Source organism: Phyllobates terribilis, unplaced genomic scaffold (assembly GCF_046119375.1).
Source record: "Phyllobates terribilis strain yellow unplaced genomic scaffold, ASM4611937v1 Scaffold_9__5_contigs__length_417890890, whole genome shotgun sequence".
In the NCBI taxonomy this organism is placed as follows: domain Eukaryota; kingdom Metazoa; phylum Chordata; class Amphibia; order Anura; family Dendrobatidae; genus Phyllobates; species Phyllobates terribilis.
In genome coordinates, this window is record NW_027362769.1 from 181,842,576 (window position 1) to 181,869,096 (window position 26,521).

General features: G+C 43.4%; 1 protein-coding gene across 1 annotated transcript in view; it reads right to left on the reverse strand.

The window, feature by feature from the left end:
* LOC141161930 (contactin-associated protein-like 5) overlaps positions 1-26,521 on the reverse strand; it is a 435,101-nt gene that overhangs the window by 88,911 nt on the left and 319,669 nt on the right. Inside the window, exon 14 of the mRNA XM_073647489.1 lies at positions 13-163. Coding sequence (XP_073503590.1) covers positions 13-163 — 151 coding nt within the window. The remainder of the gene's footprint in view (positions 1-12; positions 164-26,521) is intronic.

The following is a 26,521-nucleotide window of genomic DNA, read 5'->3' on the forward strand; positions in this document are numbered from 1 at the left end:
CTTCTTTCTTACCAGTCGCTCCTGTCGGCGTCGCAGTTGCAGTAATGCCTCATATCAATGCAGCTTTCCTCCAAGCCACAGGTGCACTGTCCAGGTAACGACCCTCCCCAGTACGTGTGCTTTGCATTGCCTCTTCCGATCCACCAGGTGAAGGGGGCGCCATCTGCAAACACAACACAAAGCCACTGAATTACTGCAAGTCAGTTATTACTGAGCCTGGAGGTTACAGGAATACGTGAGATCACGTAGCGAGATTGTAGATATTCCACTATAATCAGTGCAGTTGTAAATAATAATAATAATAATAATAATTTTTATTTATATAGTCCAACATATTCCGCAGAACTTTACAATTAGAGGTAAAATTGATTACGGCAGAGGTGATCCCGCTGAGTGACCGCTGTTTGTGTCCTCTCCTGACACGACAGTTACTAAATACCATTTCACATATCCAATTTAGACAATGTTCTGGTTTGTCCAGCGGGGGGCGCTGGTCTGCTCACTCATTACATTAGAAAAAATTACAGCTGTCCATTTACACAACATATAATTACCCACAGACTGTAACATACAGTTGTGCTCAAAAGTTTACATACCCCGGCAGAATTTTTCCTTTCTTGGCCTTGTTTCAGAGAATATGAATGATAACAAAAAAAAAACTTTTTCTCCACTCATGGTTATTGGTTGGGTGAAGCCATTTATTGTCAAACTACTGTGTTTTCTCTTTATAAATCTTAATGACAACCAAAAACATCCAAATGACCCTGATCAACAGTTCACATCCCCCAGTTCTTGATACCGTGTGTTGCCCCCTCTAACATCAATGACAGCTTGAAGTCTTTTGTGGTAGTTGTGGATGAGGTTTTTTATTTTCTCAGATGGTAAAGCTGCCCATTCTTCTTGGCAAAAAGCCTCCAGTTCCTGTAAATTCTTGGGCTGCCTAGCATGAACTGCGCACTTGAGATCTCCCCATAGTGGCTCAATGATATTGAGGTCAGGAGACTGAGATGGCCACTCCAGAACCTTCACTTTGTTCTGCTGTAGCCAATGACAGGTCGACTTGGCCTTGTGTTGTTGATCGTTGTCATGTTGGAACGTCCAAGTACGTCCCATGTGCAGCTTGCGGGCTGATGAGTTCAAATTTGCCTCCAGTGTTTGCTGATAACGTGCTGAATTCATATCTCCTTCAACTTTTACCACGTTTCCTGTGCCTTTGTAGCTCACACATCCCCAAAACATCAGCAATCCACCTCCATGCTTTACTGTAGGAATGGTGTTTCTTTCATCATAGGCCTTGTTGACCTCTTTCCAAATGTAACATTTATGGTTGTGGCCAAAAAGTAAAATTTTGGTGTCATCACTCCAAATTACCTTGTTCCAGAAGTTTTGAGGCTTGTCTCTGTGCTGTTTGGCGTATTGTAGGCAAGATACTTTGTGACTGGCAATGGCTTTTTTCTGGTGACTCGATCATGCAGCCCATTTTTCTTCAAGTGCCTACTTATTGTGTATCTTGAACAGCCACACCACTAGTTTTCAGAGAGTCCTGAATTTCAGCTGATGTTATTTGTAGGTTTTTCTTTGAATCCCGAACTGCATCCTGGCAGTTGTGGTCGAAATTTTTGTTGTTCTACCTGACCGTGGTTTAGTCTTTACAGACTCCCTGATTTTCCCTTTGTTAATCATAGTTTGAACGCTGCTGACTGGCATTATCAATTCCTTGGATATTTTTTTGTTTACCTTTCCTGTGTTATACAGTTCAACTACCTTTTCCCGTAGATCCATTGACAATTCTTTTGCTTTCCTCATGACTCACAATCCAGAAACGTCAGTGGCTGGATGAAGGATGCAAGAGTCTGTCTGGATCCCAGACACTCACTCAGCTTTTATGCACACACACTGATTACAAGCAAACAGGTCACAGGTGAGGATGTTACCTTTAGTAGCCTGTCAAACCCATTTGTGTCAAATTTTGAGCATTTTATCACGCCAAAATCACCAGGGTATGTGAACTTTTGATCAGGGTCATTTGGATGTTTTTGGTTGTCATTAAGATTTTAAAAGAGAAAACACAGTAGTTTGACAATAAATGGTTTCAACCAATAACCATGAGTGGAGAAAAAGATTTTTTGTTATCATTCATATTCACTTTATCTTCCAAAAGGTAGGGGAGAAAACAAGGGGATCTGCTACTTTGGATCTAATCCTTATAAACAGGGAGGAAATGGTTGAGGAGGTAAAGGTGGCTGGGACCCTAGGAGGCAGCGATCATGCTATTATAGAATTTTGGATAACTAGAGGAGGAAGACATGTGAAGACTCAAACTTCAAGGTTAGATTTTAGAAAGGCAGATTTTAAGAGACTCAGAAAGAGAATAGGAGGGATCCAATGGCTGGATGTCCTTAAGGACAAAAATGTCCAGGAAGGATGGGAAATTTTTAAAAATGAGATTCTCAAAGCACAATCGTTAACAATCCCGAAAAGTAGGAAGAATGGGAAGCATTTAAGGAAACCAGGATGGATGAACACAGAACTTAAACACATGCTAAAAAGAAAGAAAGAAATGTTTATTAAATGGAAAGAGGGAGGCATATCTAAAGAAGATTATAATGCAGTCTGCAGATCCTGTAGGGCACGTATCAGGTTAGCTAAAGCTGACAATGAATTAAGGCTTGCAAGAGATGTCAAAAGCAATAAAAAAGGATTTTGGGGGTATGTCAAAAGTAAAAGAAAAGTCAAAGATGCTATAGGATTTTTACAGGATGAAAATGGAGAAATGGTAAGAGAGGATGTTGAGAAGGCCGAACTTTTTAATTCCTATTTTGCATCTGTTTTCTCTCAGAAAGAAAATGTAACATCAACTGATCTTCACTGTCCTTTTAAAGGAATAGAGGAATCCAAGTTATCTGTAAACAGAAAGATTGTGAGGGAATATTTAGCTAACATAAATGAGTTCAAGTCTCCAGGTCCAGATGAATTACACCCCAGAGTACTGAAGGAGATCGTAGAAGAAATTTTAGAACCACTCTCCATAATCTTTGAAAATTCTTGGAGAACAGGAGAAGTCCCAGAAGACTGGAGAAGAGCAAATGTTGTTCCTATCTTCAAAAAGGGGAAGAAGGTGGACCCAGGGAACTATAGGCCGGTGAGTCTGACTTCTATACCAGGAAAGATCTTTGAACAAATTATTAAACAACATGTATGTAAGTACATGGATAAGAATGAAGTGATTAACCAGAGTCAGCATGGGTTTGTAACTAACAAGTCATGTCAGACTAACTTAATTTCCTTCTATGACAGAATCACTGACTGGGTGGATCAGGGAAATGCTGTAGATATAGTATATCTTGACTTCAGCAAAGCATTCGACAAAGTATCTCACACCATCCTTATTGAAAAAATGACCAAGTATGCAATGGACCAGGCAACTGTTAGGTGGATTCATAACTGGCTTAGTGATCGGACTCAAAGGGTGGTTGTAAATGGCTTCACATCCAGCTGGATGAATGTCTCAAGTGGGGTACCACAGGGCTCCGTCCTGGGACCTGTATTGTTCAACATCTTTATCAATGATTTAGATGAAGGAATTGAGGGTAAACTGATTAAATTTGCTGATGACACAAAGCTAGGAGGGATAGCTAATACTAGAGAAGAGAGAGAGAGGATTCAAAAAGACCTAAATAAACTGGAGCAGTGGGCAGCAACCAACAGAATGGTTTTTAACAGGGAAAAATGCAAAGTACTACATCTGGGCAATAAAAATGAAAAAAGCATATACAGAATGGGAGGAATAGAGCTAAGCAACAGTACATGTGAAAAAGACTTAGGTATACTAATAGATCATAGACTGAACATGAGTCAACAGTGTGATGCAGCAGCAAAAAAGGCAAATACAATTCTGGGATGTATTAACAGAAGCATACAGTCTAGATCACGTGAAGTCATTATCGGTCTTTACTCCTCTTTGGTCAGACCTCATCTGGAATACTGTGTACAGTTTTGGGCACCACATTTTAAAAAAAGACATCGACAAACTGGAGCAAGTTCAGAGAAGAGCGACCAGAATGGTTCCTGGTCTGCAAACCATGTCCTATGAGGAACGGTTGCAGGATTTGGGAATGTTTAGCTTGCAAAAAAGAAGACTGAGAGGAGACTTAATAGCTGTCTACAAATATGTCAAGGGCTGTCACATTGTAGAAGGATCATCTTTATTCTCATTTGCACAAGGAAAGACTAGAAGCAATGGGATGAAACTAAATGGGAGGAGACACAGATTAGATATTAGAAAAAACTTTTTGACAGTTAGGGTGATTAATGAGTGGAACAGGCTGCCACGAGAGGTGGTGAGTTCCCCTTCAATGGACGTCTTCAAACAGAGGCTGGACAGACATCTGTCTGAGATGATCTAGTGAATCCTGCTTTGAGCAGGGGGTTGGACCAGATGACCCAGGAGGTCCTTTCCAACTCTACCATTCTATGATTCTATGATTCTATGATATTCTCTGAAACAAGGCCAAGAAAGCAAAAATTCTGCTGGGGTGTGTAAACTTTTGAGCACAACTGTAAGTGTTATCAGGCTACATTGTTGCTACCATTGAGCCTAGTGATTGGCTGCAGTGGTCATATTATGTTCTAATGTCACCATCGCAGCCAGTCAATGATGACTGGGAGAAGCAGCGGAGAGTCAGTGCAATGGGTGAGAACCAATGACTTTATTATTTTTACATACAAGAAGCTGAAGAAAAGGCGACCTCTGTAATCAATGGAAATATTGGGTGCATTCATTTTTTTTATACCTTCTGTGAAGACTCGGGGTCTTCTGTGGGCGTAATACCACTCAGACAACACAGGGTGCGGGTAAAACAGTGCGGCAATACTTTATTGAACCACAAAGCGGACAATAAACAGATAGAACAGTCCCAGCAAATACCCAAGATGGTGCAAACTTACACAGTCCACCCTTCTGCTGGCTCGTCGGGAATAGATCAGTTGCGATTTTGGGACTTCCAGGGCCAACTACCTTAACCAGTGGCCCCTTGCTTTTGGCGGGTCCCCACAGAGAGGAGGTAGCGGCAAGCTTAGAAAGCTGAACAAACAGTATGTGGATGAGGTGGTGCCAGGAAGAGACAGTAAGATAAGTTGACTTGAAACTTTTATTGAAAAGCTACAATACTACGCATTTCTCGGACGTCCCGTCCGCTTCTTCAGGTACATAGCTGGTAATCACTATAGTGCAGGTGTCCATATATATATATACACACACATATATAGGTTAACCCATGTGATCAAAGAAAAAAAAAATGAACTAAGACTTGAATTAGACATTCGTTTTTTAACCATATATATGGAAGAAAAACTGTGTCCGAGGGGTTTGAGGATAACCATCCCGTCACCGATCCCCGAGGATATACTCTTTAACAAGGATTGGACATCCATTCTGAATAATTGTATGCACAGCTTACTCAGAAGCATACATAAGAAAAGATCAGAACTATGTTTAGCGATTACTAATCGTATCTTTGATATTGTTAAAAACCTGTTACCATTTGAAACTCATCCTTCTTTTTGTAAGATTAACAGCAACATTGTCACAAGTATCTTACACAATGAGCATGAGATCATTATAAAAAAAAAGCGAAGAAATTACAAAGGGACAGGGATGATTATACTAGATCGAGTACACCTACCTATAGCAGCTCAATATCGGCCACCAGCAGCAACATACCGCCTGCACCCAAGCCGGCAGTGGGTCCATATTCAGCACAGAACAAGAGTAGGACTTTTTCCAATAGTTTTCACCATAAGAACAAAAATAGAAACCATGGTCATAAACCCAACTATTCTACACCTCAAGCCAGATGTTCTGCACCTGTCAATCTGTCTAAAAGGGTCAACTTCTCTATCACTGGTACAACGGCCGCTCCAGATACTCGGGACATTTGTCCCCAGGGTTGAGATTCATCTTCCGCATCAGTTGGTGTCTCCCGAGCTACGCTGATGCGCCCACCCCCCCCCCGTCATCCCCATCCCTACTCTCTACAGTTTTTGTAATCCTATGAATTGAGTGAGGATGAAATTAAGTTACTTTCCAAAGGTCTGTCGTTTTGCCCCACGAATAGACCAAAAGATTTTGACATGTTTTTAGATCTTCAATCTTTTAATCAGAAAAACTGACTCTGAAGAGACAGTTCAGAATCCATGTATACCGTTTTTTTTATCATCTTCCAAAGATCCACAAAGACATTAAGTATCCCCCCGGAGAGACCTATTATCTCTGGCATCGGCTCTCTCACATCTAACCTAGCAGAGTACTTTGACACACGTATGTAGTTATCTACACGATTCCAGTCATCTCATCAGATTAATTCATGATATTAAGTGGAAAAACTCATATTTTTTTTTTAAGTTTAGACGTGAACTCTCTATACAGCAATATTGACGTCGACATTGGATTGATGTGCACTGAATACATCATATCTAATGTACGGCAGTCATCCAACCAGAAATCCTTCATTTTAACAGGTCTTTCCTTTTTATTGAAAAATATTTTTTTTTTTACTTTTTTTAAACAAAACCTACCATCAGGTTAAAGGAGTGGCCATGGGCTCCAAAGTAGCACCAACTTTTGCCAATATTTTTATGAGACTATTTGAATTGATTTTTTATTTATCAAGGAATTTTTAATAAGGGCATTGTGTTTTACAGGAGATATATAGATGACCTCATTTTCATCACAGATAGAAATATTATTGACCATGTCTCGTTTTTTAATTTCCTCAATAAGAACAATTGGGGCATCACTTTCAACTTAGATAGCAATGAGCACACTATTCATTTTTTAGACCTAATTTTATATGTCAAAGATGATCATATATTGACGAGAACATTTTTTTTTTAAAAAGTGGACACTAATAGCTACATCCACTATACTGGTGGCCACCATAAAAAGCGTCTTACCAATATTCCTCACAACCAGTTCCAAAGGATCCGCAGGAACGGTACAACAGAATCTGATTATGTGCTACAGTCTGAAACCCTCAAACAAAGATTTTTACAACAGAAACACCCCAAAGAATTAGTGGAAAAATCATACAAACAAGTGAAAGAAAAAAAATGATCAACTTTCACTCCTTAGTGAAACAGATACTACCTAGGAAACCAGCCCTAAATCTTTAAAAAAGCACCAACATTGAGGAATATTTTGGCACCAAGTAGATTACGCAAACAAGGAAATTTTATGAGCTTGAACAAAAATAACTTAGTCAAAAATTGTGATAGCAGGGGTTGTATGTGCTATTTCGGTTTCTACCAATGAAAACTTCAACATTTCTTGCCCTATGTCATGCCAAACTGAGTATGTTATTTATGTCATAGAATGTAGCTGTCCCAAACAATGTGTGAGTAGAACCACAATAGGTTACATTGCGACAGACACAACATCGTCACGGGATTCACAAAACATGGACTATCGAGACACCTGATCTAGTATCACAAACAGGACTAGAAGGATTTAAAATATTACCTATTGACCTAGCGATGTTTCCAATACAGTGCACAGTCTTAACCGTAAGGAGATTTATTGGATCTACAAATTAAATACACTTAAACCATATGGGTTGAATGAAATCATGGCGTTATTCCTATAACAATATCATCCCAAATTAGTATGATCCAAAGGATTAGTATCTGTTTACGTTAGAGCCACCCAACAAATGTTTTTCCCTCCATCTTCTCTTTTCTTTTAAGTATATGTCAAACTGTATTGTACTTTTTTTGTTCATTGCTCAACGATGTAAAAAAACTTATCACACAAGCCCCATATCAGCAGTTACTGTAGCTACACACGAGATCTGTGTGGCTTCTCCTGATCATTCCTCCAGTGACGCCACGGTCCTGCTTGATGCGAGCGACTTACAGGACGCCACGGTCCCACTAGGTGTGAGCTGGGTGATCAAAAGGAATATTATCCATGGATATCAGAATCATTCAACTCATCAAAAAGAGGTTTTCTTTTATTCTTTCCTCCTCTCAGTAAATATTTTACATTTCATTTTCTCTGTTGCTTAATTGTAAAGAGGAATCCATCACACAACCCGCAGAGTGGCAACTAACCTGCACATAGTGGCAACTAACCTGCACATAGTGGCAACTAACCTGCACATAGTGGCAACTAACCTGCACATAGTTTAGAGATATCATCATTTTGGCTTCTTCTGGCTAATCCTACGGTGTCACAGCCTCTAGAGTCTATTTTATCCTACGGTGTCACAGCCTCTAGAGTCTATTTTATCCTCCGGTGTCACAGCCTCTAGAGTCTATTTTATCCTCCGGTGTCACAGCCTCTAGAGTCTATTTTATCCTCCAGTATCACGGCCTCCTAGAGTCTATTTTATCCTCCGGTGTCACAGCCTCTAGAGTCTATTTTATCCTCCGGTGTCACAGCCTCTAGAGTCTATTTTATCCTCCGGTGTCACAGCCTCTTGAGTCTATTTTATCCTCCGGTGTCACAGCCTCTAGAGTCTATTTTATCCTCCGGTGTCACAGCCTCTTGAGTCTATTTTATCCTCCGGTGTCACAGCCTCTAGAGTCTATTTTATCCTCCGGTGTCACAGCCTCTAGAGTCTATTCTATCCTCCGGTGTCACTGCCTCTGAAATCTAGCACAGTAGTTTAGACGTCCCAGTCATGCCAGTTGTTAGCTGGATACGGGACGCTTCAGCTCTGCTATATGTGTGCTGGGAACAGGTTCGTATCCTACCCCCTTCCTCCTTCCTTCCTTCTCCCGGGATAGAAACGGACAAATATCCCTAAAGGTGAATCTCGATAGTAAATGTATTTTTGTTTTTACCATTCATTTAATTATATTTAATATTCATGTATAGCTCCTTGTGTATTGATTAATAATCATACATTTTTATTTTACTATGATAATAGCAACTGATAATGTATATTGCAAATTGATTGTTTCACCTCATAGGAGTTTTTTTAGGATCAAGACCGTTATCTATTGGCGCCAAGGAATCCCTTGGCGTTTTTTTTCTTTGATCACATGGGTTAACATATATATGTGTGTGTATATGTATATATATGGACACCTGCACTATAGTGATTACCAGCTATGTACCTGAAGAAGCGGACGGGACGTCCGAGAAACGCGTAGTGTTGTATCTTTTCAATAAAAGTTTCAAACCAACCTATCCTACTGTCTCTTCCTGGAGGAAGCGCAGCTTTCACTGGCACCACCGCATCCACATACTGTTTGTTCCGCTAAGGATCCCTGGAGATTCGTGCCGGCTGCAGCACCTCGTTTTAGATCTTTTCAATGAGTTGTGCATGTCACAACTCTGAAAGGTGAGCAATTTCATTTATTATTTTCACGATTGGTTATCAGATTTCAGCGCATTTGCGTACCCAATTTTTTTATTTCTTTAAGCTTAGAAAGCTAACAGCCCATTGAGGCACAAGGCCAGGAGACCCGAGGTTCCCACCCTGGCCTCTCCGAACAACTCCATGGGTTCCAGGTGACCTCATTGTTCTAACCTGGCTTTCTCCAAGTGTCTCCATGGGCTCCAGATGACCAGATGGTCCTAACCTGGCAACCCCAAATAACATATCCATGGGACTAGGTGACCTCATTGTCCCAACCTGGTTTCCCCAAATGTATCCATGAGTTCTCTGATGGTCATTGGAGCAAATCTGTATCCTTACAGCCAGGGCTGTGTACCCTTAGGCTGGAATCCTGTAGAATCCAAATCTGTGTCTCTCTGGATGGAGCCATGCTACCAAACTACTGTCCTGAAGAGTCTGACTGATTCTCTTATTCTGCTTGGAGAAGGATAGAAAACCGTTTTTATATTTACAACTGTGGCTCAGGTCATCATTCACAGGTCAGGAGGAATGGTGCAGGGCTCGTGTCTCATTGTTTGAGCATTTAATCAATTTCCATATTTGGGATCCCCCTGCTCTTGTAAATCAACAACTAGCTGGCTTAGTACAATATGCAATTAGCATAGTTACAAACATCATTGCTCCTCAACACTGAGTCGCTGCCCTCCATATAATAAGTTGCAGCACATACCAACTCAAATGTCAACATTCAGGTTTATACAAATACTAGACTGTCCTTCTTGACCAGCCAAAGAAAAACACATATATTCAAAAGTCAACACAAGCACAATAGTGTATTTCTCATGGCTTAACAAATCTAGATGCCTGGTTAATTAAGATTAGAAGCTGTGTCCTCACACCTTCCATGCACCCTAAATATAAAATTAGGTAATCCTGATTAACTCGATTAAAATCTACAGTTTTGTGTTTGCAGCTTCTGTGTCAGTGACTTCAAACCTATAACCACAGAGGAACCATTTCTACTTCTGGAGAACAAAAACTCCAATTACTAGAGCAAAAAACTAGGTGCAGAAAAATTATAATGTATGATCTGTGCTGCAGATACGTTATTGTCTGATTCATTACTTGCGTTCATTTCTTATTTTTTTTCTTTTGCTACTTTTTCACCAAATTGTTCAAAATATCGCAGTCAACTTAATGAATTTTGCTCAATATCAAAGAAATTCTTTTTCTCTATTACTTTTTTGCCATCTTTTTAACAGTTGCACGAACCATTGAAACATTGCACCTTTATCTTAAACTGATGCCAAAAAAAATAAAAAATTAGAAGGATTTTCTCCTCCATTAGGTTACTGGAGTAAAATTGCACAAAATTGTTGCCACATTCCGAGAAACAAATAATGGATAATCAAAACCATGCCCTTAAAGCAAAAAAAAAAAAAAAGGACAAAAAGAGGTAAAGGTAACTAAAAAAAAGCACAAATGTAAAAATAAATAAGGTGCAAATAAAAAAAATGTCACTATTAGATCTATTTTTACTCCAGAAAAAGGAGCAAAGACAATAATGAATAGGGACCGCTATGATTTTACAACTTTCGCCATTTTTCTCTCCGTTCAGAATCCTTTTTTGCTTTGGTAGAATTATTATTAGAAATGTTTTATGCTTGCTTTTCACAAAGAGATTCCTCCAAGTGTATGGAGTCCAGACAATCCTTTATTATGAGCTGTGAGTAAAGCTTTGCACATATTTTCCTGCCCTCAGAGTTGGCTACAATGTATAGTTATATGAAAAAGTTTGGGCACCCCTATTAATCTTAAGCTTAATGTTTTATAAAAATTGGTGTTTTTGCAGCAGCTATTTCAGTTTGATATATGTAATAACTGTTGGACACAGTAATGTTTCTGCCTTGAAATGAGGTTTATTGTACTAACAGAAAATGTGCAATCTGCATTCAAACAAAATTTGACAGGTGCATAAGTATGGGCACCCTTATCACTTTCTTGTTTTAAATACTCCTACCTACTTTTTACTGACTTACTAAAGCACTTTTTTTGGTTTTGTAACCTCATTGAGCTTTGAACTTCATAGCCAGGTGTATGCAATCATGAGAAAAGCTACTTAAAGTGGCCACTTGCAAGTTGTTCTCCTGTTTGAATCTCCTCTGAAGAGTGGCATCATGGGCTCCTCAAAACAACTGTCAAATGATCAGAAAACAAAGATTATTCAACATAGTTGTTCAGGGGAAGGATACAAAAAGCTGTCTCAGAGATTTAACCTGTCAGTTTCCACTGTGAGGAACATAGTAAGGAAATGGAAGAACACAGGGACAGTTCTTGTTAAGGCCAGAAGTGGCAGGCCAAGAAAAATATCAGAAAGGCAGAGAAGAAGAATGGTGAGATCAGTCAAGGACAATCCTCAGACCACCTCCAGAGAGCTGCAGCATCAACTTGCTGCAGATGGTGTCACTGTGCATCGGTCAACTATACAACGCACTTTGCACAAGGAGAAGCTGTATGGGAGAGTGATGCGAAAGAAGCCGTTTCTGCAAGCACGCAGCAAAAAGAGTCGGCTGAAGTATGCAAAAGCACATTTGAAGAAGCCAATTTCTTTTTGGAGGAAGGTCCTGTGGACTGATGAAACCAAGATTGAGTTGTTTGGTCATACAAAAAGGCGTTATGCATGGCGGCAAAAAAACACAGCATTCCAAGAAAAACACTTGCTACCCACAGTAAAATTTGGTGGAGGTTCCATCATGCTTTGGGGCTATGTGGCCAATGCCGGCACCGGGAATCTTGTTAAAGTTGAGGGACGCATAGATTCCACTCAGTATCAGCAGATTCTTGACAATAATGTTCAAGAATCAGTGATAAAGTTGAAGTTACGCAGGGGATGGATCTTTCAGCAAGACAATGATCCAAAACACCGCTCCAAATCTACTCAGGCATTCATGCAGAGGAACAATTACAATGTTCTGGAATGGCCATCCCAGTCCCCAGACCTGAATATCATTGAACATCTGTGGGATCATTTGAAGAGGGCTGTCCATGCTCGGCGACCATCAAACTTAACTGAACTGGAATTGTTTTGTAAAGAGGAATGGTCAAAAATACCTTCATCCAGGATCCAGGAACTCATTAAAAGCTACAGGAAGCGACTAGAGGCTGTTATTTTTGCAAAAGGAGGATCTACTAATTATTAATGTCACTTTTCTGGTGAGGTGCCCATACTTATGCACCTGTCAAATTTTGTTTGAATGCAGATTGCACATTTTCTGTTAGTACAATAAACCTCATTTCAAGGCAGAAACATTACTGTGTCCAACAGTTATTACATAGATCAAACTGAAATAGCTGCTGCAAAAACACCAATTTTTATAAAACATTATGCTTAAGATTAATAGGGGTGCCCAAACTTTTTCATATAACTGTATCAGTGCAGATGTGGTGTATCAGTCTGGAGATCCTTGTGGATTCTGTAGATCGGATACAACTGTAGTCTGACAAATGGAAGTAAAATAAAGCACAAAGTAAAGTACATAGAAAGTTGAAGAAGATTTCAATACACAATGATTGCATCATTGTGACAATATCTGATGGTATTAGGGCAGTGTACACAGGATCCGTCATTATCATCATATTTCACATTTAAATGAACTCTCTGTCAATCTGTCAATAAGAAAACCACTATAGTATGAGGCTGTGCACAAGGTATCAGCAGAGCCAGGCGCGGCCAGCACAGACAGGTGGAGGGTGATCAGCAGCCACACCTGACAGATTTCTAAAACAATAAAGAAAAGAAACAAGTCGATTCCTTTTCCAGCCATTGTGTAACTGAGGAGGCGAAACCACATGGTCATTAGAGTAACGCAGAACGTTAGGTTACACATTTTGCTCCTTCGTTTTCGTGTTTATCTTTGTTTCCTGAAAAGTTGTACAATTTTTGTACAACAGATTTTGTCATGGGGGATTTATTAAATCAGTTTTGGAGTGAGAGCTGATTTCTCTGGCTTCTTTTTTCTTTTTTATTCATCAGCAGGTTTCCAATTTAAGATAAAAAAAGACCTAAAGAGTTATTTCCATCTTTATGGGTAGGTATTGTTATAAAAAGTGCTTGAAAGTAAACCAGAACTTTTGCAATTTACTGCTTATAAAAAATGTTAAACCGTTCTTGAAATATCAACACTTTCATTTTCTTTTGTTTACAGCTTGCTGCCTAGGAGACCGACCACCACCTCTTTCTAGTAACTGGCCAAACATGTGCATTGATTCCAATCTCCTTTTTTAATAGCTTGTAAGTGCTGCTGTGACACTATCCAGGATTGCTTTAAATGCAGTGTTAGCTCCTAATCCCGCCCAGTGTTAGTGCAGCGCTTACAAGCTCCTTGGCAAGGAACTGGAAACAAAAGAAAAGTGCTACCATTTTCAAGAACGACTGCAAATTTTAATAAACAGTAAGTTGCAAAAGTTCTTGATTTTACAAGCACAATCCAACAATACCCGTATGTAAAAATGTGAATAATCCTTTAAAATCCCTTTAATTAAAGAGTCTGCCTCTTATGTCGCTATAACGTTACGCCCAGTCGCTCAGTGGATGATAGGTGTGTAGAGGAGGAGCAGGGCCACATAGGAACGCACATCAGAAAAGGTAAAATTCTATTTTCCTAGAGAAGTTGCAGTAAAAACCTTCACCCCTCATGTGGGTTATGAAGCATCGCACGAATCTCCAGGACTGGATTTAGGGGTGTAATCTGGGGCAATTGCTGATATTCCTGCCCTCCGCAGCCCCAGATAATAGATTCTGGTGATTCGCTGAATCTCTTCTCTGCGACAGTGATGTGACTCACAGGACAAAAGCAGATGTGTTATCCTAAATTAATATACAGTGGCATGTAAAAGTTTGGGCACCCCTGGTCAAAATTACTGTTATTGTGAACAGTTAAGCAAGTTGAAGATGAAATTATCTAAATGGCCTAAAGTTACAGATGACACATTTCCTTTGTATTTTAGGCAATATATACACTGTGTGCAGAATTATTAGGCAAATGCGTATTTTGATCACATGATACGTTTTCTACATGTCGTCCTCCTCCAAGCTGCATAGTGTTGAGAGCCAACTACCAATGAAGTAAATCTGGTGCTGTACATCTCTGTAATGAGGAGGGGTGCTGACTAATGACACCAACACCCTATATAAGGTGGGCTTAATTATTAGGCATCTTCCTTTCCTTTGGCAAAATGGGTCAGAAGAGAGATTTGACGGGCTCTGAAAAGTCCAATATTGTGCGATGTCTTGCAGAGGGAGGCAGCAGTCTTCAAATTTCCAAACTTTTGAAGCGTGATCACCGAACAATCAAGCGTTTCATGGCAAATACCCAACAGGGTCGCAAGAAGCGTGTTGGCCAAAAAAGGCGCAAAATAACTGCCCATGAATTGAGGAAAATCAAGCGTGAAGCTGCCAAGATGCCATTCGCCACCAGTTTTGCCATATTTCAGAGCTGCAACGTTACTGGAGTATCAAAAAGCACAAGGTGTGCGTTACTCAGGGACATGGCCAAGGTAAGGAAGGCTGAAAAACCACCACCTATGAACAAGAAACATAAGATAAAACGTCAAGAATGGGCCAAGAAATATCTTAAGACTGATTTTTCAAAGGTTTTATGGACTGATGAAATGAGAGTGACTCTTGATGGGCCAGATGGATGGGCAGAGGCTGGATCAGTAAAGGGCAGAGAGCTCCACTCCGACTCAGACGCCAGCAAGGTGGAGGTGGGGTACTGGTATCAAAGATGAACTTGTGGGACCTTTTTGGGTTGAGGATGGAGTGAAGCTCAACTCCCAGACCTGCTGCCAGTTTCTGGAAGACAACTTCTTCAAGCAGTGGTACAGGAAGAAGTCAGTATCGTTCAAGAAAAACATGATTTTCACGCAGGACAATGCTCCATCACATGCATCCAACTACTCCACAGCGTGGCTGGCCAGTAAAGGTCTAAAAGAAGAAAAAATAATGACATGGCCCCCTTGTTCACCTGATCTGAACCCCATAGAGAACCTGTGGTCCATCATAAAATGTGAGATCTACAGGGAGGGAAAACAGTACACCTCTGGGAACAGTGTCTGGAAGGCTGTGGTGAGATCTACAGGGAGGGAAAACAGTACACCTCTGGGAGCAGTGTCTGGGAGGCTGTGGTGGCTGCTGCACGCAATGTTGATCGAAAACAGATCAAGCAACTGACAGAATCTATGGATGGAGGCTGCTGAGCATCTGTCACGCTGTCTCTGTGTACTGGAGGTAGGGGGCCTAAGCTGACCCTAAGCTGGGGCCCTGACTAATCCCTCTACCTGGAGGTACTGTTAAAGGTACAGAGGTCCAGGCCACCAGCGTAACCCCTACCTCCTGAGGATCCCTGCACCTAAGTAATCTAGTCCTGAGAAGGACCCCTGATCACAACAAAAGGGGACAGGTAATAATATGCCCACACTCAGTACTTAGACGAACGAGACAGTACAAGGGTAAAACCAAAACCACCTTGCATACAAAAACTACACAACTACAACAGAGGGAACACCAACGGGAAAGGAGATAAATGATAAAGCGAGGAAGGGAAAAAACACTCCAAATACACTTAGCTCTGAAACTCCAAATACCACGATCCGCTCTGTTAGTCTGCATGAAATGCTTTCACCGACAACTTCCCTAACAGACCGGCAGGCATTTGAAGGAGTCCCACTACAGCAACATTGATTGCAGCTGGGCGAGGCTGGACCTTATCTAGCACAGAGAGAGAGAGAGTTAACTCCCTCACTGCCGAAAAACACAAAGCACCAAAAACTCAGCTGCGAGAAGTCAGGCTGTGTAATCGTGACGATCTTCGTGGCGACACACCCGTGACAGTACCCCCCCTTCTACGAGGGGCCTCCGGACCCTCAGGGCCAGGTTTATCCGGGTGAGTCGTGTGGAAGGCCCGAACTAATCGGTCTGCGTTAATATCCGACGCAGGAACCCACATCCTCTCCTCAGAACCATACCCCTTCCAATGAACCAGGTACTGAAGGGACCGGCGATTAAAGCGTGAATCGATGACCCTCGATACCTGGAACTCCAAGTTACCATTGACCACCACTGGAGGGGGAGGTAAAGGTGATGGTACCACCGGCGCCACATACCTCTTAAGCAATGATCTGTGGAACACGTTGTGAATTTTAAACGTGGGGGGGGGGGGAGGTCAAGACGGAATGCCACCGGATTAATTATAGAACTGATCCTGTACGGCCCGATGAACCTGGGACCCAGTTTCCAGGAGGGAACCTTAAGTTTTATATTCCTGGTAGACAACCATACCCGATCGTTCACACTTAGGTCTGGACCAGACACTCTCCTCCTATCAGCCATACGTTTGTATCGGTTCCCCATAGTATTCAGATTCTTCAGCACCCCTCTCCATACTGAAGCGAGTGATGAGGAAAATCGTTCCTCCTCAGGAACCCCCGAAGAGCCCCCCCTACTGAAAGTACAAAACTGGGGGTGAAAACCATATGCCCCAAAAAACGGGGACTTACGAGTGGACTCGCTCCGCCTATTATTAAGAGCAAACTCTGCCAGAGGTAAGAAAGAAGCCCAGTCCTCCTGGTTCTCTGACACAAAACACCGGAGATATGTCTCCAAGCTCTGGTTCATACGTTCCGTCTGACCATTGGTCTGAGGATGAAAAGCCGATGAGAACGATAAATGCATCCCCCGCCGTGTACAAAACGCCTTCCAGAATTTGGACACAAACTGAGACCCCCGATCTGACACAACCTCGGAGGGTACCCCGTGAAGCCTCACAATCTCCCCAATGAACACCTGCGCAAGAGTTTTAGCATTAGGAAGAGCAGGAAGAGCGATAAAATGTGCCATCTTGCTGAACCTGTCCACTACAACGAGTATGACCGTTTTACCCGAAGACGGAGGGAGGTCCGTAATAAAGTCCATAGACAGATGAGTCCAAGGACGCTCCGGGATCTTCAAAGGTAAGAGGGCCCCAGACGGACGGGTATGTGAGGTCTTAGAGCGCGCACAAACCCCACAGGACGCGACAAAAGTTACCACCTCCTTATGTAAGTTAGGCCACCAAAACCGACGCGAGAGGAGATCCACAGTTGCTTTACTCCCCGGGTGTCCTGCAAAAACTGAGTTATGGTGTGCCTCGATCACCTTTTGTCGCAACTGATCTGGAACAAACAGTCTCCCCGGAGGTCCAACAGGGGCGTCCCCCTGAGCCTCCAATACCTCCTCCTCCAGCTCAGAGCATACTGCCGAAACCACCACCCCCTCCTGAAGGATAGGAATCGGGTCGTCCGTATTCCCGGCCCCAGGGAAACTACGAGATAAGGCATCCGCCTTTACATTTTTTGACCCAGGACGATATGTAACGACAAAATTAAACCTGGTAAAAAACAATGACCACCTAGCTTGTCTGGGATTCAGACGTTTCGCGGACTCCAGATATAGCAGGTTCTTGTGATCGGTGATGACGGTGACCGGATGGACTGCCCCCTCTAAAAAATGGCGCCACTCCTCAAAAGCTAACTTAATGGCCAAGAGTTCCCTATTGCCGACATCGTAATTCCTCTCAGCGGACGACAATTTTTTAGAGAAAAAGGCGCACGGATGCCACTTACCAGGGGACGAACCTTGTGACAATACTGCTCCCACCCCTACCTCGGAAGCGTCTACCTCTACAATGAATGGCTGTGACGCATCAGGTTGAATGAGTATGGGTGCCGAGGCAAAACATTTTTTCAAGGAGGAGAATGCTTGACAAGCCTTGTCAGACCACCTAGAAAAATCCGTCCCCTTTTCAGTCATGTCTGTGAGAGGCTTAACCATGGACGAGAAATTACGAATGAACTACCGGTAATAATTAGCAAACCCCAGGAAACGTTGTAGTGCCTTAAGATTCTCTGGCCGATCCCACCCAAGAACTGCCCGCACTTTCCCAGGGTCCATACGAAAACCGGACGCTGAAACCAGGAAGCCTAAAAACTGGAGTTCCTGTACGGCGAACACACACTTTTCCCATTTGGCATACAGTTTATTATCCCGTAAGATCTGTAACACCTGCCTAACGTGCTCCTGATGAGACACCAGATCCGGCGAGTAAATTAAGATATCATCCAGATATATGACAACAAACTGTCCCACCAGGCGGCGAAAAATGTCATTAACAAAGTGTTGGAACACCGCCGGGGCATTAGTCAGACCGAATGGCATGACAAGGTTCTCATAATGCCCATCCGGAGTGTTAAACGCCGTCTTCCACTCATCCCCCTCCTTCATCCTAATCAGATTGTACGCCCCCCTGAGATCCAACTTAGAGAACCATTTGGCGCCCACGATCTGATTAAAGAGATCGGGAATAAGTGGGAGCGGATACGGATCTCGGACCGTAATCCGATTAAGTTCACGGAAATCCAGGCAAGGGCGTAGGCCTCCATTTTTCTTCTTAACAAAGAAGAACCCCGGGGCCACCGGTGAAGATGAAGGTCTAATATGCCCCTTAGCCAGACTTTCTGAAATATAATCCTTCATGGCCTGCCTCTCAGGAACAGAAAGGTTATACAACCTAGCTTTAGGTAACTTGGCCTCAGGGAGCAGTTTTACAGAACAGTCATACTCGCGATGAGGAGGTAGTTCCTGACACCCTTTCTCCGAGAATACATCCTCAAAGTCCGCCAGAAATGGAGGTAAGACCCTAGGAGTAACCGCACAGATGACCGTATTCATGCAGAATTTACTCCATTGGCTTATCTCTCTGGTTTGCCAATTAATAACCGGGTTATGCTTAGTTAACCAAGGAAAGCCCAACACTATAGGAGTGGGAAGACCCTCCAACACGTAGCAAGACAACAGTTCTTTATGTATCGCCCCCACTTGAAGTTTTACGTCATGCACAGCTTGCAAAAAACTTCCCTGACCGAGAGGCCTGGCATCGATCGAGAATATGGGGATGGGTTTAGCCAACTCACTCAATCGCATACCTTGAACCCGGGCAAACCGAGCATCCACCAGATTAGCCCCGGCCCCACTATCCAGAAGAACAGATATCCTCTCAGTTCTCGTACCCACCACCACCTCCGCCGGAACGAGAAACTGAGACGAACCTAGGGACGAAATACCTACTCCCAGATTGCCGTCCACCACAAAGCCTGGGATCAACAGTTTTCCGACGACTCTTCACACTGCAAGGGACGGGATGGACACCTCCCAATAAAATGTCCCTTTCTCCCGCAGAAGAAACACCTTCCTGTCTTATGGCGCACCACCGGTCCCCTCCCCCGAAATGATGTCCCTCCTAATTGCATAGGCTCCTCTGGACTGACCAGGGGAACCACCATATGAGGGGACCTTGTAGGAGGTGGAGTCATCACAGGGGGTGGAGTTATCCCGCACCTCTCCCGAAGCCGTCTGTCAAAGCGAATAGCAAGGGCCATAGCGGCTTCCAGTGACGCGGGAGAGTCATCCTGTAATTTGTCGGCTAAACCTTGACAAAACTGGCTCCTAAGAGCCGGGTCATTCCACTGGGTGTCAGTGGCCCACCTACGGAACTCCGAACAGAATTCCTCCGCCGGACAATCTCCCTGCTGGATCCTACGTAACTTAGATTCAGCAAGGGAGATCCGATCTGGGTCATCATATACAAGACCCAGAGCAGCAAAAAACCTATCCACTGACTGGAGAGCCGGGGAGCCCGGGGGAAGAGAGAACGCCCAAGATTGTGGGTCCCCTTGTAGGAGCGAGATGACAATTCCCACCCTTTGTTCTTCACTCCCCGATGACCGAGGCCGCAGCCGAAAGTACAACTTGCATGCCTCCCGGAAAACAAAAAACTTGTCCCGCCCCCCAGTGAACCTGTCAGGGAGAGCTACCTTAGGTTCTGGTCCGGCTTGCTCCTGAGGATACAAAACCTTGGACCTAACGTCCGCCAGCTCCATGGACAAACTCTGCAACTGCCGAGCTAGACCGGCTACTGGATCCATGGTAGCTGGAGAAAATCTAAGTGGTCGGTGAAAATGTCACGCTGTCTCTGTGTACTGGAGGTAGGGGGCCTAAGCTGACCCTAAGCTGGGGCCCTGACTAATCCCTCTACCTGGAGGTACTGTTAAAGGTACAGAGGTCCAGGCCACCAGCGTAACCCCTACCTCCTGAGGATCCCTGCACCTAAGTAATCTAGTCCTGAGAAGGACCCCTGATCACAACAAAAGGGGACAGGTAATAATATGCCCACACTCAGTACTTAGACGAACGAGACAGTACAAGGGTAAAACCAAAACCACCTTGCATACAAAAACTACACAACTACAACAGAGGGAACACCAACGGGAAAGGAGATAAACGATAAAGCGAGGAAGGGAGAAAACACTCCAAATACACTTAGCTCTGAAACTCCAAATACCACGATCCGCTCTGTTAGTCTGCATGAAATGCTTTCACCGACACTTCCCCAACAGACCGGCAGGCATTTGAAGGAGTCCCACTACAGCAGCATTGATTGCAGCTGGGCGAGGCTGGACCTTGTCTAGCACAGAGAGAGAGAGAGTTAACTCCCTCACTGCCGAAAAACACAAAGCACCAAAAACTCAGCTGCGAGAAGTCAGGCTGTGTAATCGTGACGATCTTCGTGGCGACACACCCGTGACAGCATCATCATAAAGAAAGGGGGCTATATTCATCACTCATTTTTTTGGTTTTTGTTTTTGCATGTCAGAAATGTTTATTTCTAAATTTTGTTCACTGATATTGGTTTACCTAGTGAAAATAAACAAGTGAGATGGGATTATATTTGGTTTTTATTAAGTTGCCTAATAATTCTGCACAGTAATAGTTACCTGCACAAACAGATATCCTCCTAAGATAGCCAAATCTAAAAAAAAAACACTCCAACTTCCAAAAATATTAAGCTTGGATATTTATGAGTCTTTCGGGTTGATTGAGAACATAGTTGTTGATCAATAATAAAAATAATCCTCTAAAATACAACTTGCCTAATAATTCTGCACAGGGTATGTATGTATGTATATATATATATATATATATATATATATATATATATATATATAGTCTTTTTTTCTTCATTTTAAAAAGTACAAAAAGAAAAATGGGCCGATGCAAAAGTTTGGGCACCCTTGGAGATTTGTACAGCTGCAATCTGACACTTCTGCAGCTAAAGAAGAAATGAGGGGACTGAGGGACAGTGAGTGACAAAACCCCCACCAGCTAGCTGTGAGCTGCTACAGGAAGACCCCCTGGAGATCCCAGCCATGCGGCCTTACCTTTGTATTAGACAATTAATTCAGTACCGAGTTATGGGAATACTATGTGTCCCAGTTATTCATAACCTAAATTTTCGAGATCCCAAGAGAATGGGAGATGTCACCCTGGTTTCCAGCCCCGTCTAGCGTATAGGGATAGGGAGATACATGGCACAGCCTTTCAGAAGCCCCTAGGGCCACTGTGTTTAGTCTCCCCGCGTAGCAGAGGCCCGGCTGGATCCGATGACACCAGAACCGCCTCCCTAGGACCGTCCATTAAGAAAGCCCATTTTAGTTTTTGGAGTTTTTAGCTGAGAGAAACCAGGGGTGGAGATTTAGGTTCAGCCAGGGGGCAGGAGGGGGAGTGACCAAGAGGGTTTAAGAGCTTCAGCAGCCCTAGCTCCGTGTCTTTTTCCTGGGAGGTCGCGACGATACATAGTGTGGGAGAAGTCCCGCAACAAAGGAGACCACAAGCCTCCCATGTGGCAGCCCCTCCCCCGCAAGCCAGGCCTTCCATCTGACTGGTAACTGACTCTCAATAACTGCTTATATCTTTTGTACCACTACTATTGGGTTTGCTTCTCTGACCATTATGTATGTATAATCCTTATGTATGTAGTGTAATGTCTAGTGTGCCCTTAGATCAATTAAATATATAATTTAACCTTGGGCTGCTCTTTTATCTCAATCCATGAACTCTCACGTCCATTGTTCAGTCCAATGAACACACTACCGGGCTGGTTTCTGGCCCGATAAAATCCCCCTGTCCTAGCGGGAATTATATCTAATAGAAACTGGTGGCAGCTCTACCAGGCCGACAAGGTTCTGCTTCACTGAGGTTAATGAAGGGACCTCTCAGCCTGTCAGGGGTGTGAGCAAGTGTGGTGCCATGTCAGTGACTGGGCCACCTCTTCTCACTCTTGGTGCCTTACTGTACCCATGTGGACAGGGGGTGCCTGTGTAGAACTGTACCAATCTGACCATATGCGTCCGCGAGGGGGTGTGGAACATCACTTTGGTGCAAAGGGCAGATCCGTATCACGTGATCCGTCTGACATAATTTTGACCTCAGGCAGGTGGCGAGGTGTGGATTCATCACAAGTGGTGGTGGCGGTGGAATTCTGTAGGATCTTTCTGGTGCGATTCTTCACACTCAGCCTCCTCCAACCTTGTGTCAAAAAACAGCAGCCATTGGTTCTTCTAAGCAGCTGCTGAGCACTCTGATAATGGTGGAGGCCACAAAGCAGGAGATGCTATAAGAAGATAGCAAAGCGTTTTCAAGTTGCCCTTTCCTCAGTTCCAAATGTAATTAAGAAATGGCAGTTACCAGGAACAGTGGAGGTCAAGATAAGGTCTGGAAGACCAAGCTAGATTCAGTGAGAGCTGCTGGTAGGATTGCGAGAGAGGCAAATCAGAAACCCCGCTTGACAGCAAAAGACCTTCAGAAAGATTTAGCAGACTTTGGAGTTGGGGTACATTGCCCCAACACCTGCCCCAACACCTGCACAAATATGGCTTTCTTGGAAGAGTCATCAGAAGAAAGCCTCTCCTGCCTCCTCGCCATAAAATCCAGCGTCAGAAGTGCAAAAGAACATCAAACAAGCCTGATGCATTTTGGAAACAAGTCCTGTAGACTGATGAGGTTAAAATAGAACACTGACCACAATGATCAAAGGTATGTATGGAGAAAAAAGGGCACAGATTTTCAGGAGAAGAACATCTCATCAACCATTAAGCGTGGGGGAGGATCAATCATGCTTTGGGGTTGTGTTGCAGCCAATGGCACAGGGAACATTTCACAGGTAGAGGGAACAATGGATTCAATGAAATTTCAACAAATTCTTGATGCAAACATAAGACCATGTGTAAAAAGCTGAAGATGAAAGAGGATGGCTTCTACAAATGGATAATGATCTTAAACACACGTCACAATCCACAATAGACGACTTCAAAAGACGCAAGCTGAAGGTATTACAATGGCCCTCACAGTCCCCTGATCTGAACGTCATTCAAAATCTGTGGCTAAACCTCAAAATAGCAGAGCATGCAAGACGCCCAAGAATCTCACAGAACTGGAAGAATTCTCCAAGGAAGAATGGATGAAAATCCCTCAACAACAACTGAAAGTCTCTTCTCTGGCTACAAAAAGAGTTTACAAGCCGTGATACCTGCAAAAGGTGGTGCTACTAAATACTCACCATGCAGGGCACCCAAACTTTTGCATTGGCCAATTTTCCTTTTTATAATTTTTAAAATGTAAAATATGAAAATATATATATATTTTTGTTCCTAAAATACAAAGGAAATGTGTCATCTGTAACTTTAGTCTTTTTAGAGGTCATTTCATCTTCAACTTGCTTAACTGTTCACAATAACAGTCATTTTGACCAGGGGTGCCCAAACTTTTACATGCCACTGTACCTCAATTTACTAAGTATTAACTTTGCGATCAAAGTAAAAGCGTCTCTGAGACCCGCAAACAAGCAGATGTTAAAGGGGAACCTACAAATGTCCGGACGACGTTGGGAGACTGTTCTCTACCGGGGAAAGAAACGTAAGTGACTGTTAATGGTCAGAATAATTCCAAACTTATCAACATTTCTGTACTGACTTTTCCTTCATTTCCCACATTGAAGTTGTTTCTTGGTCTTTGCAACCCAACATTTTACAGGATGATCTTGGAGACCAAGCTTAAGCTTCTGGATGTGAGTGTGGCACCCCAGGGGTCTGGTTGCCACAGTGGTAGAAATACCATGTCTGAGAGCGAGCATGGGTTTTCCTGGTCAGGAGCACTTTAGCATGCAACACCTCTTGCCCCAGTCCAGGGAGGGGAGGAACCTCCCCTTTATAAACTGGGTCTGGGGCGGGGTTAGTCAGTCAGAGTCCAGGAAGGGACAGAGCAGAGCAAGGAGCTCTGGAGGCAACACAGAAGCAGAGAGCCAGGGATTGGAGCTGATAGAGCTCATCGTGGCAGAAGACGCAGAGAACCGGACACCGGAGTCCGAGGCTGTGAGGATATCCACATCCAGCAGCAGAAACCACCTGGCAGGGGATTTCAGGTCCTCTGGCCATAGAAAGCCCGGAGGCTCAGTCACACGCAAGGGACCGGCACCGCCATCAAGGAGCGGAAGGTACCAAAGGCCCCAAGTCACCAGCCATACGGGTGAGCACCACACGGTACACTCAGGGACGTGGGCTACTACACGACTACAGCAAGGTAGCCAGGAAGAGTGCAGTCAGACGGGAAGGCCTACACCTCCACCTGGCCAGGGCGACTCTTGTTCGCTCACAGACTGACCAGGCCTCTAATGTTAGCCAGTACTCCCGGCAGGGCCTTCTTCGTTACCAACAGTAAAGACCCTGAAATGCACTGCATGGACTCTGAGTCATTTCTGCTGCACCCATGCACCACAGCCCTCACCATCTGCACTCGCTGCCCTGAGGCTATACTCCTCCCGTGGGGAGTTATACTACCCTCTGCTGTGTACACAACACCAGCCTCAGCGGTCTGCCCTGCAGCAGCGGTTCTCAGTGACCGCAATCCACGGGTGGCGTAGTCGGACATTTAAACATTAAAAACCAAATAAACAGATCCGCCACTGGTTTCACCACCCTGAGCCACGTGACCGGGTTGCCGCCACGGAGACTACAACCCCTAGCATTACACAGAGACCCGGCTCCGGGTACTCCCCCACACACGGCCCAGGGGGCGCGTCATGAGCAAAAATATTCCCAAAATTCTGCTCTAACAATTCATACATTGAACATGGTGAGAGACAGTGAACAGATTATACTTGTGCTGCCCCCTATTGGCCAATATAATGGCGTCTGTACATGCATAATGATATAACGGGCCTGTAGGAGGTGGAATCTTCTCATTTATTTTTCTTTTTTAATTTTATTCTCCTTGCAGATATTTTCTCTGAAAACCTTATGAAGCAGCAGAAGTCACAGCCCGCCCCCTCAGCGCCACTCGTTCCCATCTCATCTATCTATCCCCGCTCTCAACTGCGAACATTCATTTACATGGCGAGATCCTCTGGAATATAAAGCAGAATGTCTCCGTCTACAGAAATCCACAGATCAATGGTTTCCCGGGATAATCATAGTGATACCAGTGCTGATTACACGGAGGCAGCGGGAGGCGACGACCTCTTATATCAAAACATATTATCAAAATCTGCACTAAATGTAACATCATTACAGCGCAACGCAACGCTCCACGACACACAGACGCCTAATTATATAGGAGGTTCTGCTTCCCTATGTTGGTGCTCCTGGGGGAGACGCAAATTTGTAGCTAATCAATAGAATTCCTGTAATAAAGCTGATATTATATCAATATTACACAGCGCAAAATTCTCCATAAACCGGAATAAAGGAAAGTGAGTGAACGACTCTCCTATAAGGGAAAATGTAACAGCAAGGGAGTAACACATTGCAGCCAATGAGATCCCAGCTTTTATGGATACTGCAGTCTGATAGGTAGTTATGAGATAAACCTCCGCCCTATAGGGTCTGTATAAGTCCGTCCCCCGCAGAGTATAAAGACATTGTGCTCTCTGTATTCACTATTACTGTACGGATTCCACATTGTAGCATCCTGCAGATGTTTTCTCCATCACAATTATCTTCCGCATTTGTCTCACTTCAGTCATTTATGTCATTTTCAGGTGCGCGCAGCGATTTGAGAACAAGGATTTGTGCCGGGAACAGAAGATTTATGGCAATAATAAATCATGGGAGAAGAGTTAAATGAAAAGAAAAAGTGTATACACATCTAACAGGACTTTGAATATTTCTCTTAGGACTTTCTCCTTGGATGATACATTTATCCATTTGATGATGTGGATTTTCCTTTGAACCATGTTTTTAATTGATGGAAT